The sequence below is a fragment of the Polypterus senegalus genome, chromosome 14, assembly GCF_016835505.1.
Source record: "Polypterus senegalus isolate Bchr_013 chromosome 14, ASM1683550v1, whole genome shotgun sequence".
Lineage (NCBI taxonomy): Eukaryota > Metazoa > Chordata > Cladistia > Polypteriformes > Polypteridae > Polypterus > Polypterus senegalus.
Window position 1 is genome coordinate 132061077 of NC_053167.1, and position 18700 is coordinate 132079776.

At 38.1% G+C, this 18700-nt stretch overlaps 1 protein-coding gene across 12 annotated transcripts in view; it reads left to right on the forward strand.

Annotated features, from left to right (window-relative positions):
- dock7 (dedicator of cytokinesis 7) overlaps positions 1-18254 on the forward strand; it is a 267403-nt gene extending 249149 nt beyond the window's left edge. For 8 of the 12 annotated variants that reach the window (XM_039735253.1, XM_039735255.1, XM_039735256.1 and 5 more), the window contains 7 exons: positions 4137-4271; positions 6167-6256; positions 7333-7569; positions 8915-9058; positions 14201-14307; positions 15139-15306; positions 17784-18254. In XM_039735253.1, coding sequence (XP_039591187.1) covers positions 4137-4271; positions 6167-6256; positions 7333-7569; positions 8915-9058; positions 14201-14307; positions 15139-15306; positions 17784-17826 — 924 coding nt within the window. In that variant the 3' untranslated portion in view covers positions 17827-18254. The remainder of the gene's footprint in view (positions 1-4136; positions 4272-6166; positions 6257-7332; positions 7570-8914; positions 9059-14200; positions 14308-15138; positions 15307-17783) is intronic. The other 4 variants (XM_039735254.1, XM_039735257.1, XM_039735260.1 and 1 more) reach the window with 1 other exon arrangement.
- Positions 18255-18700: the final 446 nt, after the last annotated feature.

The window sequence follows — 18700 nt, forward strand, 5'->3', positions numbered from 1 at the left end:
TGGAGAGTCTGGTGCGTGGGACAGTAAGGAGATTACTGCTCGAGGACCTGAGAGAGCGATAAGCAGTGTAAGGAAGGGGAGGGTAAAGGTGATGTTGGGCTTTGAAGGTGAGAAGCAGAATCTTGAATTTAATCCTTGATGGCACTGGTAACCAGTGAAGCTGGGAGGGAACAGGGGAGGTGTGAGCAAAACACTTTGTGTGGGTGAGGACTTGGGCTGCGGAGTTCTGAATACAGTGGACCTCGGGTCATGACTGTAATTCGTTCTAAAACTCTGGTCGCAACCCAATTTGGTTGTGACCCGAAGTAATTTCCCCCATAGGATTGTATGTAAATATCACTAATTCGTTCCAGACCGTACAAACTGTATGTAAATATATATTTTTTTTAAAGATTTTTAAGCACAAAATAGTTAATTATAGCATAGAATGCACAGTGTAATAGTAAACTAAATGTAAAAACATTGAATAACACTGAGAAAACTAACCTTGCAAGAGTTCACGCTACAGCCTTATGAACCGCTTGCTGTAAACACTTTTTTTTAACGAGTTTTGAGCACAGGGAAAAAATGAACATTTTAAAAATCCTTAATTTATACAAAAATTAACCATAAACAACCAAGAAAAATGAGTCGAGTTCTGGCATGAAGGAAGTGAGCAGGAAGCAGGGTGGAGAGGAGATTACAGTCGCTCTGCATGATGCACGTCTGACTGAGAACAATGTACTTGCAGGGAGCGACTAAACGTGTGTAAATCACCGGCGCATACGAACCGGTAAGGAAACAAAATAGAGCACAAAGAGTTCACAGCGAATGCACAGGGAGAAACTGAACATGTGCGGAAATCATCGGCCCGTACGAACTGTAAGGGAAACTACCTTGTTCATCACCCGAGTGTGCGGTCGTGAACAGATGCAAAAGTCTGGCGAACTTTTTGGTCGTAACCCGATTTGTACATGTTCTGAGACGCTCATGACCAGAGGTTTCACTGTATACTGTAGCTTCTGTATAGATTTTGCAAGGGGGGCCAATGAAGACGGAATTACAGTAATCAATACACAACATTATGAAACAATGAACCAGAGTTTGAGCATCGACCAGTTTATGAGATCCCGGAGGCCTGCATTCTTGACGGATACTCTGATCATTCTTCACATTGTTCATTCATCTGAACTAGGTGATGATCTTCATGGTGCCCCACTTTTTCTCCTTTCTGAGTGATGACCTTGACTGTGCCCCAGGTGAAGTGTAAAATCTTTGAGAATGTCTTTTATCCATGTGTTGATCTGTACTTTTACTCATCTTTCTTTTGGAAGTGCTCTAAAAGCACATTGTCTTATCTTCCAATGACCCTTTGCTTTGACAGGTATGCGAGACCATTAGGAGGTGACCACAATAGAAATATCAAGTCTGTTTATGTGATTTATGGGTATTCTAATATTGAAGACCTAGTCTACCCTTAGTGGTGTTACGGGATGTGGAAATTAATCCTTTTCATTTTGTAGTTCTTCATTGTATTACTCATTTTCAGAATGAGCACTTGTTTGGAGAGCGGGCTTTGCAGTCTGTAAATACAGATTAAAAATATAACTTCATGTGTGCATCCTCTGGCTGTTAAGGTGAAAAAATGAACCTTTTAAAAGGTTTGGGTATTTTGTGAATTACTGTTAACATATCTTCAATTTCATTACTGTAGTGTTTCTAATGTCCTCAGACGTTTGTAGTTTAGTTTTGTTCATTGGTTCTTATTTGGAGTCCAGCTTTCTTTAAATACTTCTGTCAATGTCCATTTTTTCTGTGTGCTTTGCATTTGTTTTTGATATTCTGTCCCTTTCTTTTTTGTCCGTTATTCTGTAGGTTTTTTCAGTGAGTGTATGTTATCATTCTTTTGTTTCTGACAGACGAGCCACAAAAGTTTTCCCTCCTAATCCTTGCAGCTTTCAAATATTATAAGACTCTATTGGTTTTTAGAGTAAGAAATAAACATTTTAACAGTACTGTGTCTTGGGTATTTCTACATAATAGAATAATGTTACCAATGAAAAAGTTTATGATTTATTAGAAAACACATACTATGCTTATAAAAAAAAAATAATTATTTTAAAGTGAGATGCATTTTTGTGGTCTGTGCAAGAACTGCTTCATTGTTTTTTACGAGAATAGCTTATTTTGGAGAATGCAAGAGACTGTATTGATTGTAATCATTCTGTCAATATTCTGCAGGCTCATGAATATTTCATATGTAGAACATGCTTTCTTTATATATGTCGTTTCAAATAATTAGAGCTTTTTCAATATAAATTTCATTTAATCTTATGGCACAAATGAAGAAACATTGCAATAAATATGCCATTAAAGAAATGTCTTTAAAAACTGATTACGTAAATATTGAATTCTGGCGGTTGAAATGTGTATGGCTCCTTTCAGATTACCACCCAAACTTATTTATAAACAGCCCGATTTAGAATTACTTGAATAGCCCAAAATCACACACATGAATTCAATTAGGGTTAGGGTTAGGGTTAATTGTTGTTGTTGGTTACTTACACATTCTAGCCAGTGGTCAAAATGAACATGACGGCAATTAGCAAATGTTTCTGTGATCCAGTAAGTGCCTGAGTGGCTTTCATTACACAGTTTATTTTATTTTACTGTATTTTTTTTAACAACCTGAATAGTGTTTAGTTTTAGACTTTGGCTCAATCTTGTTGGACTTGGACGCTATTTTAGAATGTATTAGACTTGTGCATTTTTAAATAGTTTGATTTAGGATTTTTGTTGTTAAGGTAAGGAGCTTTTTAAATTTGCAAAGCCAACTTCACCATGAAACCAAGTGGAGTATACAAAAGGGAGGTCCATGTGGACACTGTAGGACGTTGATGTAAAGATGGTATCATGTAAAAAAATAGAAGAAAGAAGTTCTGTTCTGAAAAAACTTGTGTAGCAGCCGACCGCTGTTTTATTTCTAGTTTGGTTTTTGTGATGAATGTAGAATGTTTTGTGTACTTTGGTATAAAAATGTCCGATTTTACTGTTTTACTCTTTATTTATTTATTTTTTTTACAATGTGCTTGGTCAGGTCTTTTGGTTGGTTATAGACATATGTCGAATAGAGTCAAAGGGAGGTGTTTAGTGCTTCATTAAGTTGTTTGAAATCGAGAATAGTTAAACTTATCTTCAAGGGGTTCCCAGTGAACTCAAGCCAATTAAAGGGATAATTTGAGTCCGGTATTGGATTGTATCAGATGAGCCCAAATCCCACTCTCTGCTCCATTTACCATCACAATGAAGGCTTGAGCCCACCAGTTTACTTTAAGCACTTATGAATTATCACAACTGACAATTCAGTAATACACACATCACCCTATAATGCTTTTGTGAGGGCTAACCACACATGCACTGGAAAATGGATTTTTCCATAGTGCTACACTAGTATTCAGATTGACCTTAGAATAAATTTCCTGTTAATTTTGACTGATGATTTTGTAAAATGTCCAAATACACATTCATTCTTGTTATGTGTTGGTGCCTGTCTTAACAGCATTTTGCATGTGTGGTTCAAATGACTGCAGCATAATAAGGGAAGAGGGGCTGATGATGACACTAAATAGTCAAATGTTATGTCATGTTTTGTTAGTTAAAATTATTTTAACAATGTGTTATTGATAGAGCTAAGAGTACTGGGTAACTTTATAAAAACTGACGCAAGCCAAATTCCATCCTTTTACGTAGTGGTATGTTAGTTTGAAACCGTTACTCAGTATTGTCAAACTGCTGCATAATCAAAAACCCTTTTTGGTCTTGCCCAATACAAAGCACTGTCCACATGTATGGGCCTTGTTTTTTCCCCAACTAGTTTGAAACATTTGAGTTCATACACTTAAAGATCTTACCTGTCTATTCTTAAACACAACTTCCTGTATAAAGTTTCTCTTATCTTGTGTTGTCATTGACTCAGAAGATGTTTAGCTTCATTGAACATGTAATCACACAGGTGACTAGCTATGATGCTTGTTCTTCCTTAAATTGCATGGCTTTTGCTGTGTTCCATTATTTACTGAAGTTATCAATGTTTATGAATATACTGAGCAGATGACTTGTACATATGCCCAACACAGATATCTTTACTTCTTTTGAAGGATGGAAAGAGGATGTTTGGTACATATTTCCGTGTTGGGTTTTATGGAACCAAGTTTAGCGATCTGGATGAGCAAGAGTTTGTTTATAAAGAGCCGGCAATTACAAAACTTGCTGAAATATCTCACAGGCTAGAGGTAAGTTTTTAATGATACTCTCTTTTTAAAACATAAGAGATGTTGTAATGAGAACAGGCCAACTAAATTCTTTCAGAAACCATCATGGTGATTTGAAGGCCCCCAAAGTTCAGTTCTCTATTACATTTCTTGTTAACTTATTCCAAAAATCTGTGTGAGAAATACTTTCTAACATCCATGCACAGTTTACCACTAACTTGGTTCGATCTGTACTTCGATATTCCTGTTTAAGAACTCATTTTGAAGTAACAGCTTGAGTCATTCATACTGGAGAGTACTTCATTTACTTACTTTGCAGAAATATAATCTAAGAGAGGGGTACATCAGGTAAGCTGATTTGTATTTTTTCTATTAAATAAAATAATGCGTTCTAATGCACTTTTGTTAATAATGGTGTCTTAGAGTGGTGATGTGATATATTGCATGTTGGTTGGACATGCAAGTAACAGTTTTGCTGTATTATGTATATGTTACAGTGCTATTAGTACTAATTCCCTGCATAATATTAAAAACTTGTATCATATCTTTTAGTCTTCAACTGATCTTAATCCTTCTGCTCACTCAAGAAGCTTCTTATTATTCTAGACAGTGACTCTCAACCTCCATATGAGATCTTGACTAAACAGAAGAGTATATTTGGGAACAGACTGAGCCAAATGCATTGCTCCAGGAAGTGCTTTGTGAGGTTATATCTAACCTCAGACATCAGGCTCTAGAATAAGTCGTGCCACGGCCGGAAAGGCCTTGCTACCTGTGTGCTGAATGGCCAGTATACTGTACCAGTGACTGAAATCCTGTTCTGTGAAATTGTAACTGAATCAATTCTAAACACTTTTGGCTTATTAAATACCTACACTTTGTTAATATACATATAGATAATTCTTGTTATATATGTATTTGTACCTTCCTAACATACTAAAAGCACATCTTACAGCCCTTAAATAATTCTAGTAGTTTATATCGGGATTTTCCGTAGTGGTGTCTTTTCTTGAAACCTGAAGAACAAAACATTATTCAGTATTCTATATGAGGTGTTACAAGTATGCTGTTCAGTTTAGAGCTAATCTCCCTTGATTTTGTACTCCACACACTTCAGCTAGTATCCTGTTAGCTAGCCCATACCCTTCAGCGACCATTAGTTTGGTGTCCCCTCTAAACATACCCGGTTCAGTTAGGTAACATTCTTGTCTAGGTAATTCAAGTTCAACCACTTTATTGTCATTGTGCAACACAACAAAGTTACTTTTTATGACAGCCCCAAGGTGCATTTAAAGAAAAGTCAAATAATTCCAAATATGTCGTTTACAGTGTTAAGTGATCAAGCAACCAGAGCAAATTATTATTGTTCAAAGTACAGCAGCATAAATTGTTATTGCACCTGTTAATGAATAGTACATTACATATTCTATATTGTAATACATTAGTATATTGCACATTACCAATATAGCTTATTGCACATGTTCAATTAAAAATGATCTCAGACTGAGGAGATTCAGAGTTCGGAAAGTTTATGGCAGATGGGAAAAAGCTATTTTTTTAGTCAGTTTGTGCGTACATGGATTGACCTCAGGCGTCTTCCTGATGGACGGGAGGAGCTCAAACAAAGAATTTCCAGGATGAGTTTTGTCCTTGAGAATGTTTTTAGCCCTTCTCACACAGCGAGCACACATAACTTATATAAATTAAAAACAACAGTGGCCCCAGCACCTCTGACACCCCACCTTTTAATTCAGAACATTTTGTTGCCCTATAACTCTTTGCTTCCTGTATTTAAGTCTATTAATTTTTCATTGGTACACTGTATCTTGAATGTCTTACGTCTTTTAATTTGATAACTCGCATATTTGAAACACCTTTTACTGCAAATGATTTCTGTTGTGTTTTTATTGCTGAAGGGATTTTATGGTGAGAGATTTGGAGAAGATATGGTGGAAGTTATCAAAGATTCAAATCCAGTGGACAAATGTAAATTGGATCCTAATAAGGTATGATTGTCAGACTTGGTTAGTTTAATGGTGGATTAAGTCAAGTGATTTCAGTAACTTTTAAGTGTTAACAATTGTTAGATATTTAAACAGTATTTTTTCTAAGAAATGTGTTCAATTTTGGATGGATGGTTCTTGTAGGGCAACCACACAATTACATTTGTGTTTGATTTATTGTATTTGTATAAATTCAGATTTATTTAAATTAAAGATTGAAGTACTTACATTTACCTTCCTTTTTTCTTAATAAAAATATTATGCAAATAGCAGCACTAAAAATAAAAATACCTTTACTAAATAAGACGGAAGAAACATTTATACAGTGGAGTGTTGGATTTTTCTTGTCACATTTGATGTACATATGTATATATGTGTGTGTGTGTGTGTCTATGTGTGTGTATATATCTATATATATATATATCTATATATATATATCTATATCTATATATATATATCTATATATATATATCTATACTAATAAAAGGCAAAGCCCTCACTGACTGACTGACTCATCACTAATTCTCCAACTTCCCGTGTAGGTAGAAAGCTGAAATATGACAGGCTTATTCCTTACAGCTTACCTACAAAAGTTAAGCAGGTTTCATTTCGAAATTCTACACGTAACGGTCGATAACGGTCAACAACGTCCGCCATGTTGAACTTTCTTATTTACGGCCCCATCTTCACGAAATTTGGTAGGTGGCTTCTGTGGAGTGTTTGCTGCACTTTGTAGCATTCAACTGGGTTTTCCATCTCAGTCCAAAGACATGAAGTCTGTTTGATTGGCATTAGTAAAAGTCTTGTTTTTACTAATTGACTGGTTAGGGTGGTGTGTGTGTTTGTGTGTGTGGATGTGTACCTTGAGTGGAGTGACCGCTGATCCACGGTTTAGTCCCACCTTTTGTCAGTTGCTACTGGGATACACTCACAGTACTGAATAGTGTGTTAAGAAAAATTCTTACATGTTCTTTATATGTTTGCCAGTAGTTACATAGCATATGCCTTTCTGTTACTTTGTAATTAATTGTGTTGCTCTGGACTTTAGCTGCTGACTTTTTTTTTTCTTTTCTCTCCAGGCATATATTCAAATAACGTATGTGGAACCTTACTTTGATACCTACGAAATGAAGGATAGGATCACATACTTTGATAAAAATTATAATTTGAGGCGCTTCATGTACTGTACACCATTCACACTGGATGGGAGAGCCCATGGTGACCTCCATGAACAATTCAAGCGCAAGACAATCCTAACAACGTCACATGCATTTCCTTATATTAAAACCAGGATCAATGTCATCCATAAAGAAGAGGTAAGCCCTGCATTTAACTAAGCGTGAATTGCTGATCAGTGGCAGTCAATGTGCAGTACTGGAAAAGACAGAGGAATGAAAAGGGAGGTTAACGGTCTTCTCTGTGTGGAGAGCTTGTCTGCTTATTTGTGAAATGGCGTTATTCATTGTTTGGTGTGTTCTTCCAATAGTGCATCAGGTTCTTTCTTGAATTAAGAATGACACTTAAGTGCTACTAATTGTTTTCTGTCTGTATGTCTTTAACAAAGAAGCAACCCTGAGTGAGTTACTAAACTTCAATTTACCTATTTAATGGGAATGAGGAACACTTGTGATCTTGATAAATCCATCTCCAGGTCCTCAGCATCATTTTATTGCATGGCTAGGTCACATTAAATTACAGTACAGCAGTTATTTTTTGCTGATAAACAGCAAGTTCATTATTTTCACTAGAGTATTTATATTGGCTTTAACATGCTTCCAGTTGGTAAACTGTACACTGGACAAGAGTAAATCTGCTCCATTTCTTCCTCATTTTTGCAGTGGGTAAATGTAGATCATTGGGTTTCAGTTCATCTAGTTATTAAGTAGAACCCACCATCTGCCTTTCATTAAATGCTTGATTATTAAAAATTCTACTTCATCTGTTTTAACATTCAGTATTTCCCCTACTATTAAAATTTTGGATAGGCAGACCAGTAATCTCAGTTACTTGTCAGAGTCACAGGATGTAAAGGCACTGAAGTACTGAATCTGCAAGTGAATTGAATGATTTTTTAAATTTATGAAGGACAGACTGCAGCTGACTTGAATATAGTGTGCTGCGTAGTGCCCTTGTTTTTATTTCAGCTCTGTTCACGATGAATGACTAATAATGTAAGCCTTACACTTACATGTGTGGTATAGTACACAGCTTCAAATCTGTGTGAAAACTGTGAAACTATCTTTGTAATTAGTTATGCACAGCAATTCACTTAAGGTGACAGTCCTTAAATGTGACATGTCTTCTGTTTAAATTTTCAATGGGCACTATATAAATAAAATGTCTCCAAGATGGCTGAATATTCTTTAAAGTTAAATGCAAACATTAAAGTGAATCCAAATGCCAGGGGTAGTCAGGATCTCCATATGCACAGAAGCTTTGTGGCATTGCTCCAGAGCTAGTGAGAGACCCCTCTCTTCATCTAGGATTCCTGGAGAGTGCTGTCTACAGAGGCGACAGTCTTATTGTCCTGCACTGTCCCATCACCTGGCTGGTTTAACAAGCCCCCCTGCTTTACTTTGTGGACCTTGAGCTTACATAGAAATATGTGTCTCTCTGGTTTCATTTAGGATGCAATAAAGTAATAAGATTCTTTTTATATAGATCATTTCAACACCAATTGAAGTGGCTATTGAGGATATGCAGAAAAAAACCCAAGAACTTGCATTTGCCACCCATCAGGAGCCAGCGGATCCAAAGATGCTACAGATGGTGCTTCAAGGTTCTGTGGGAACAACTGTCAATCAGGTGCTTTTAAAAAAGATTATTATCTTGTAGCAAAATACATTTGTCAAATAAATACTGACATTAAACATTATAATCATTCTAAATTCTTCATTAAATGAACTTGCACTACTGCAGGTTATTAGGACATTATTAAGTAATCAGTTTATACAATGATATTTCACTCTGATAGAAATGAGAATTTAGAAAAATGAGAAATGTGTAAAAACTTAAAACACTGAGGAATGAATGCTAGGCAGGTGACTGTAGTTTAAGAAAAATGAACTAAAATAATATAGGTGTACACACACTTTGATCCTCAATTGTTCCATAAAGACATAATCAACTTATCTGGGAGAAATATACGAGGAAGGTAATTTGTACATAATAGTCACAAATAACAAGAGAAGATCTGTGACAGTAGTGTCTGAATGATTGGATGGATGGATAGACGTAAAGGCACTATAAGATAGATAGATATGAAAAGCAGTATATGATGATAGACAAAATGAATTTTCTTTCTCTCTTTCTTTGTCCCCTTTGACTTTTTAAAGAAGCTTTTTAAATAAATAAATAATAAATCGATCAATAAATAAATATACACACACCATAATGACTAAAAAGGAAGAAAACTTTAAAAAGAAAGAAAAGAAACCTTCTGACTTGCCTGTTCCAGTCCCAGTGTGTTGGTGATGGTGTCAAGGAGTCCCCAAAGCATTTCTTGACACAGTTTTGCTGAATAATCTGTTGGCTAAAAGAACTCACTGCAGGTGTGTCAGAATTAAGAATTAATTAAGATCGGAAAGGAATGGGAACTTTCATATACACACACACACATATATATATATATATATATATATAGTCACAAAACGAGACAATGACAGATAAAGGTTTAGGGCAGCCACCCGTATAATTTGGTATCCTGGCTGCAAAAGTCGTTTTCAAATCAACTAGCACTGAAGTGCATACAATGGAGTCCAAAACCAGACTTCTACAGGCACCGGTCACCCAACAGGGCTGGGCTTCCAAGCCCTTTACCCGAGGCCACCAACATAACCAGGGCGGACGCCCCCTCGTGGTCTGGAGGAGGCACAAGCCCTCCTCCGGTCCTCCTGGGCGTCCCGGCCGGGGTGGGATATATATAATATATATATATATATATATATATATATGTGTGTGTATATATATATATATATATATATATATATATATATATTTAATTAATGAATTAATTATTATATTATATTATATTATATTATATTAAAACATCTTTCGACCAACAAGACTTGGAGATTTTTTCAAGTCCTGTGAGATGAGAACATTGCCATGAGATTTTTTTCAAGTCACGCCCTATCAACCATTTTCAAACAAGACCACGGTCCTCTCACCTCTCATTGGTGTGAATGCTTTTGTCAGACACACTTCCTGAGCTCTCAGCTCTTATACATTTTTACGTTTTCCTCACTTTAAGTTCCCAATTAAAGAAGATGTATTATGTCCAAATCTTATTGAAGAATTTCATCACAAAGGGTTATCAACAGAAGAAATGAGTTCACGGGCAATCCTAGCACCAAAAAACAAAGAAGTCAAATGAATTAACGTGAAAATTGTCAATCGGTTACATGGCAAATTGGTTAACTGCGTATCAATAGACTCTGCTGAAACAGTTGGTGGTGATGGTGCAGAAGATGAAAACATCAACTTACAATATCCCGTATAATATCTACAACCGTTAACACTTTCTGGTTTTCCACCGCACAAATTACTGTTGAAAGAAGGACGTATCCAAGAAAGGTAATGTAGTACATGTTCCACAGATAACATTAGACAACAAAGAAGATCTTGATATGCAATTTGTATTAAAATGTTTACAGTTTCCCGTTAGAATAGCATTTGTTGTGACAATTAACAAATCTCAGAGCCAAACATTTGAAAATGTCGATTTATTTAATAGAGAGAAAGAAACAAAATGCAATCATGAGCAGTTATAAGTTGCATTGATGCAAATGTAACACTTCACGTGAAAATAAATTCTGTCTAAATTGTACATCTGCATCCCCATACGTGAGCGGCAGAACTGCAAAGAGGCTAGCGCAAAGCACGTTAGGATGAATTGGTTTTGCCTAGGGAAGTGTGATTGCAGGCCAAACTAGTTTAGACTAGGACAAATCATTGTCATTGTAGTAGCTCTACATTGATTTCTGGATAATCTACTTCGGACTAGGTTCATCCAATCTGCTTCAGCAAACTTTTCTGGCCTAGTCTAAACTAGTTTGTCCTAAAATCGGGTTTGGCATTTTTAAATATAAAATGCAGTTCATCTGCGTGTGTATATATATATATATATATATATTCACTGTTTACTTTAGTTTTAATCTTTATATCTTCCTGCCCTGATAATGGAGCAGTTTTACTTCTAATACAGAGAAGAATTGTCCTCAATACGGCTGTAGTACTCAGGGATAGCAGATTGATGGAGAATCACACAAGGAGACTAAGGCAATAATAAAAGCAATGTTCTGTTGATTCTTGGTCAACTAAATATCTTAAATGTTTTAAGCTTAAAAATCAAATAATGATGAGAGTCCAATGAAAGTAACAGTACTAGCTATGTGATATAACCAGAGAGAAGAGTTCAGTGAGTTCAGAGTGACAAATTGCCATGACAGCTGAGAATTAAGTCCATTACGCAAATAATGAAAACTGCACTATAATTGGGAGATCGGGGGGAAACAAGGATTGTGATAGTAACCCTCTTGTCTATTAATGAGTGGAACATTAATGAAAGTACATTTTACAGTAAAGTTTTATCTTTATATATAATACGCTACCGTGGCTGTCAGTTTCTCTGTCCACGAATTTAAATCACCCGTCGCTCACAAACTATTGGACCGATTGACTTGAAATTTGGCACACATATACTACGTGACGTCTGCTATCCGCTTTCGGGGTGATGATTGACCTCCAAGGTTATTCCTCTTTTTATTTTATTTATTGTAGAATCAACTCTCAGCAGCGGCCAGCTGTGCGGCGCATATGCATGGGCGCCATTCTCATTTCCTCCCACTTTCGCCGTCACTTCCCCTACCTCTTCATATCTTAAATCATTCTTGAGGCAGATTGAAGACTTAAGTGCCAGCTTAAGTGAAAAATGAAGGAAAACGTACTAAGTAATTGCAACAGATCAGTTTTAATGCGAAAAGATGCTGACGAAAGAAGAGAAGAAGCGGGCCTCTAGGGTGGAGAAAAGAAGAGCTGCTCAGGAAGCAGCAAGCGCATCAACCTCAAGTGATAAGCGTTCATAGAAAGATGATGAAAACTAGGAATGGTCAAGTCAAGTGTATTCACTGCACATTATTGTGCACTGTGCCGTTACTGGTATAGCATATTTCCGTAATGAATACCATCAAGACCATGTAGGGAGTCAGAGGTCAGGACTGGACCAGTACTCTTGACTACTCCTTTTCCTGCTCCCTACCATATCAGCTGTTTAATGCAGAAAAAGTACAATTATTTACACATTTTTGTGGATTGGAAATAGTGTCATTTATATTAGTCTCTTTATTAGCCTCTTTTTCTCAAACAAACGTAAAAAATCATTGGATATTTTGGCTTGAAAAATTTTGCTGTAAAACGTGCAAAACACCAAAAGTACAAAGTCATAAGTGTATAAAGTATATGAATGATACAAATAATAATAATAACATGTGCGAGTGACGCATGTGTCACTTTCTAATTCCCAGAATCACTTTTTGTTTCACTGACCATTTCAATTTCACTGCCTGAAGACAGATTTGATTCATCATCACTGCTGACGAGAGGCGTTTTTTTACGAAATGCCATTCCAAGGCTTAGAGAAGATGCGTGTACACTGATGCCTGGGTAATGATCGGACCTGACGCTTATGCAGGACATGACTAAACTGTTGAACGAGTAACACTCAGCGCTAACGCTGTTGGCACTTTTACAGCCTGAGTAAACCCTCGGGTCTTACGCGAGCCGCGTCTATACCAGCGGTTCTCAACCTTTCTAGTGCCGCGAGACCATTTAATACAATTTCCTATGCTGCGGCGACCCCAACCGTAAAATTATTTTCGTTGCTACTTCATAACTGTAATTTTGCTACTGTTATGAATCGTAATGTAAATATCTGATATGCAGGATGTATTTTCATTGTTACAAATTGAACATAATTAAAGCGTAGTGATTAATAACAAAAACAATATGTAATTATATATTGTGAAATATTTATTTCTAATTACAAATAAATGAAATTTTGTCTTTATGACTTAACGTTTATTTGTTTTTCTTCATTGTGTATTGAACTGTATTCACCGTATTCATGTTGTATACTTATGTGAAAAGCATGGCGTAGCCTGGGTAACAGTCTTAATATAACAACAGTAAACTACATTGCTACAAAATTTTTGCGACAGTACGCGTAAAAAGCCAACATCATTGCGAAGGTAGTGGCTGCTTCTTTCTCACCAGATCAGAAATTCTCGGGGCAGTCTTTGCAAGAGCACGACGAAGATTATCTTCTGCAACAAGTCTACTTCTGTATTTAACAATTGATAACCAACAAGCTGGAAAACCCTGTTTCGCAAAGATATGTTGTTGGAAATGGAAGAAGAAGTGCGTAAATCCCTGTAATGTCACACCGTTCGATGTACAATAATGTAAACAGTTAAAAATAATAAACTTACAACAACTAAAATGTTTGAAATTATTCTGATTCAATTGTCTGCAACATCTATCCTCGAATGACAATTATAGTAAAAACTAGTAACTACCAATGGAAAAAATTTGTACAATAACAAGTTTTACAAAACAGACAAAACTCATATTTCCAATGGTCTTAGGCGACCCCTGACAAATCGTCATTCGACCCCCAGGTTGAGAACCGCTGGTCTATACTGCTGCCCAAATGACACTTGGGACGGATGCTTTTAGCCCCTTGACACTTAAGTCTAACACTAAGGAGTTTAAAGTCTAATGAATCTTTTAAGTAGCTTGTTAGATGCTTGATGTTTTCATGTGTAATCTGTGTCTGCTTGTAATGCGCATCTCTGCTTTTCTAATGGTAGGCAGAGCACATCAGAGAGCCATAAATATACAGCCCAGCATGTGCACTAACATGTGAAACTGCTTTTTTTTTCCTGTCAGGGTCCTTTGGAAGTGGCTCAAGTGTTCCTGTCAGACATTCCGAATGATCCAAAGTTATTCAGACATCATAATAAACTACGATTATGTTTCAAGGACTTCACCAAAAGGTACTTGTATTGCAGTAAGACGTGTATGCATGGGAGTCTTTTATGCTTTCGCTTGCTTTATTATTTCACTTTACTATTTTCTGATGTTCCACATGTATTTGAGATGATGACCTCCTCTGAATGTTTCATTTAGAACAGTATTCTTACCTGGTAATAAATGAATCCTTACGTGAATCACCTTATCAAAACTATCTGGGCAAAACATAAATTGAATGTCATTGGCTCACTTAATGTTTTCTGAGTGTGAGACCTCAGTAATCTTTGGAGAGGTCAGAGTATGAACTGGATGTGTTAAACAGAAATTGTTCACTTCTAATGTTACCCTCCTGCCCCCTCCATGACATGACTGTGAGAATTCTTCCTTAGCTCTGACTGTAAAGGCATTACCAGCATCATCATAAGACCACCTGATGTTAGCTAGGAGGACAGCCTCTTTTCTGGTCTGTAGGGCTGTGCGATGTCTTAAAAGGTCACATCATCATTTCGAAACATTGGGAGAGATGGAGAGATGCTTGTGGATTATGAATAATTTGTTGTGCTATCCATGAACCTTGGAAAGCGTCTACTCTGGGCCGTGTGCGATTGTATCGGCTGCTGGAGCTTCAGTGTGGTCTCACCATCTTACACTGTCTAGTCCTTATCTCCTCTGCATTTGTTGTCACTACTAAAGCTCTCCTGAACTCAAAAGTGTTTGGTGTTCTTCTGGTGTCGCTGGTTTCCTCACCCAGTCCACTGGCTTGCACATTCCAGGTGTGGCTTTGGGGACTCGCGTATGTCTTGCACTGGTCTGGGATGTTCTAAAACCTTCCTGTTCCTATTTCTGTTCATTAGATGTGAAGATGCTCTACGGAAAAACAAGAGTCTGATTGGTCCAGATCAGAAAGAATATCAGCGTGAACTCGAGAGAAATTATCATCGCCTCAAGGAGGCGCTCCAGCCTCTGATAAACCGGAAGATCCCCCAGCTATATAAGCCAGTGCTGCAGGTGAACTCTCACAGGTGAGCATGTCGGGCGCCCTCAGGCTTCTTGTGTGGGGTTTAAGGCATCTTTGTGTCTGCAGTGGATAAGGTGCCACCATACTGAGCTCCAAAAGCTGCCATGTCGGTCATTTAACTGTGTGAACAAAAAAGCTCTGTAAAGAAGACTCTCATTGTTTTCACTGATGTGGCCGCATGTGAAGTCTTTGTCACAAGAACGAGACATGGACAGATAAATGTGTATTGGTATCCTCGCTGCAAAAGTTGTTTCAGCAAAATAATCAGCACTGAAGTGCATTCAACTGAGTCCACAACAAGACTGAGGAAAAAGGGGAAAGGGGCAGGTTTTAAAGAGGAAGACAGGAAGTGAGGTCATATGAATCAAGCACGTGGTCTTCCACCATTGAATCATAGCCGGACGTGACATCAGAGGGACTGGAGCTGGTGTGGTCGACTTCCATTGGCTTGATCCCGGAAGTGATGTCAGGAGAGCCAGGTGGAATCCCCCGGGAATGGTGTACAGGCAAGGGAGAAAAAGAGTCCGTGCACTCTGCCACACCCCGGCATGACTCCGAACTGCCTTCACTCAAGCCCTTTAGCTGCCTCCCATGTGCACGTGTGTGACATCTTATATAGTGCCTTATGCAGGCACAGCATTCCTGACTGCCCTGAAGTCTTCCTCACTCCAGTTCTATTAGCTGTCAGATGGCAGACCTGCCCTTAGACTTTGTTGAATGGGAGGAGGCCTATTTCTTCTTTCTGTGCTCCCAATCCCCTCCAGCCCCCCAATGGCAAGGTGTATTCACCTCTTCCAAAGCAATGAGCCTGTTATCATATATTCCCACCCATTAAAAAACAAAATGACGGGAGCTTATATTGTTGGGGAAAAAGACATCTATTAGAGAGGCCCCAAGGATTACAGCAGGAGTGACATCAAGCCGGAAGAAACTCCTGTATAGATATATGTGTGAAGTCCGTCCATCCATCCATTACCCCAACCCGCTATATCCTAACAACAGGGTCACGGGGGTCTGCTGGAGCCAATCCCAGCCAACACAGGGTGCAAGGCAGGAAACAAACCCTGGGCAGGCGCGCACACACACACACACACACACACACACACACACACACACACCAAGCACACAGTTTAGGATCATCAATCCACCTAACCTGCATGTCTTTGGACTGTGGGAGGAAACCCACGCAGACACGGGGAGAACATGCAAACTCCACGCAGGGAGGACCCAGGAAGCGAACCCACAGGTCTCCTAACTGCGAGGCAGCAGCGCTACCCACTGTGCCACCCTGTGTAACGTCTGTCGTGTTTAGGTCAGTGTGCCATTTATTTACGTGATGCTTTTATCCAGGGTCTTTTTCGACTAACACTTTTGCACCCTGATTTTCTGATACCCTTAACAGGCCTTGCACAGCTGTCGGGATAAAACCAGAAGTGTCATTAAAACTTTAGGCAGCAGTGTGCTTTATTTTTTTCCCAAAAAAACATTTAAAACCTCCAAAAAGCTCTTAAGTGAGTTTTGCTTTTTGCGATTGCAGAATCGGCCGCAGAATGAATTTTAGTCTCAGTTTCGAAAAAATCTCTATTTGGGGATCTCATTCTTTGAGAATATTAAACCACCATAAACCGCAGGTAGAAGTAAAGCATCAAATGGTGGGCAGCAGAAAGGGCAGATGTTTAGATCTGACAGACATCACATGATGTAACATGGAGTGTCATGGAACCTAAAAATGAAGGATGGCTTTCAGTGGTGTTACATCTTTCAATATTCACATCTGTCCTCCTTGCAATAACCAGCTGAGACCATAATGTTGAGCACAGTTGGTGTTGTATATTGAAGTGTGGTGGGGGGCCTCAGTTAGTAGTAGAGATCATAATGGTGATCACAGCAAGTGTTAATTGTCAAAGTGCGGAGGGGTCTCAATTACTAGTTGAGACCATAACAGCGACTACGGTAAGTGTTGATTGCTGAAATATAAAGGTCTCAATTACTACTCAAGACTGTAACAGCAACCAGAGTCAGTGTTGGAACACTGAACGTGGGTGGGGGGGGCTCCGTTATGAATCGAGATCCGTAATGGTGACCACAGGCAAAGTGTGTGGGGTGAAGTGGGTTTGTGGGGGTCTAAATAGCATGTTGAGACTTTAAACACAGAAGTGCAGGGATCTCAATTACTAGTTCGGACTGTAACGGAGACTGTAGTCAGTGTTGATTATCGAAGTGCGGGGGTCTCGCCCGATTCACCTTTCTTTGCTGAGTGTGTTGTCCCATAATGCAGTAACAGAGCTGTTGAAGGTTTGCATTAGCGGTCACAATGTCCCTGTGACAAAGAGAGCCGAGATGTCAGACGGTCCCGTTTCCCTTCATTGACTCGATTTCATGCCGAATTTCTAGAATTGTCTGTAAACGGCGAGTTTGTGTCATCTGATGAGATGTGAATGAGGTCCAAATGCACTAATCCCCCCTTGTGCTCTCTTACAGAGACTCCTTCAGCAGACTGAGCCTTCGGAAACTCGACCTTTAAATCGCCCAGCCAACTTATTTATTCACTTGTAAATATCCATGGACTGTACTTGTGAGCAAGTAAACGCTTCCAAACCCGGACTGGCCCGCCATCTTGTGTCTGCCTTCTATTTTTTTTTTTTTAATCTGTGCAGATTCTTATTGTTCTGTCCTCAAGTATTTCATATGACCTTGTATATTTTGAATTTTTTTGAGCAGTCTGAAAACAAAGGGTACCACTATTTAAAGTATTTTTATTTAGCTCAGTTCATTTGTTAAATTAGGATGTTTTAAAGTTGTTTTACATACACTCTGCTCTTTACATATTTTACTATGTAATAAATATTTTAATGTCTGCAGTATTTTTCTTTCAAGTACCAACAGCCAGTATTGGAATGTCGCACAGTGCCAGGAAAACGAAAAATAAAAAATGAAAACCCAAGACTGGAATGGGGATCCTGCTTTTAGGTTTTTATTCTCCTCAGTGCGGTGGCGACGTCCTCCTCCATTTGTCTGAAGATTGGAGGCGTCTGCAGAGGTTGGTCCTGGAGGTCCTTAGTGGCTGCAGGTATTTGTTTTAACCCAATTTCTAGTTAGACAGAAGTTTGTTTGACCCCAGGGGGAAAGTTGGCTTTTTACAGAAGCTCTTTAAATAAATACATACATACCGTATATACTCGCGTATAAGTTGGGTCTTGAAACCTGAAAAGTCGATCATAAAATCAGACCCTGACTCATACGCCCATTCAAAAAAACAACACGTATTTTTATTTATTTTATTTTACATCTTCTTGCCTCCTGCAATTTCTCATCGGTTTCTCAGACACATCGAATTTTGTTGCAGCAGCACAGTTATCAATTTCTTTTGTTACTTTAACGACGTTTAATTTAAAACC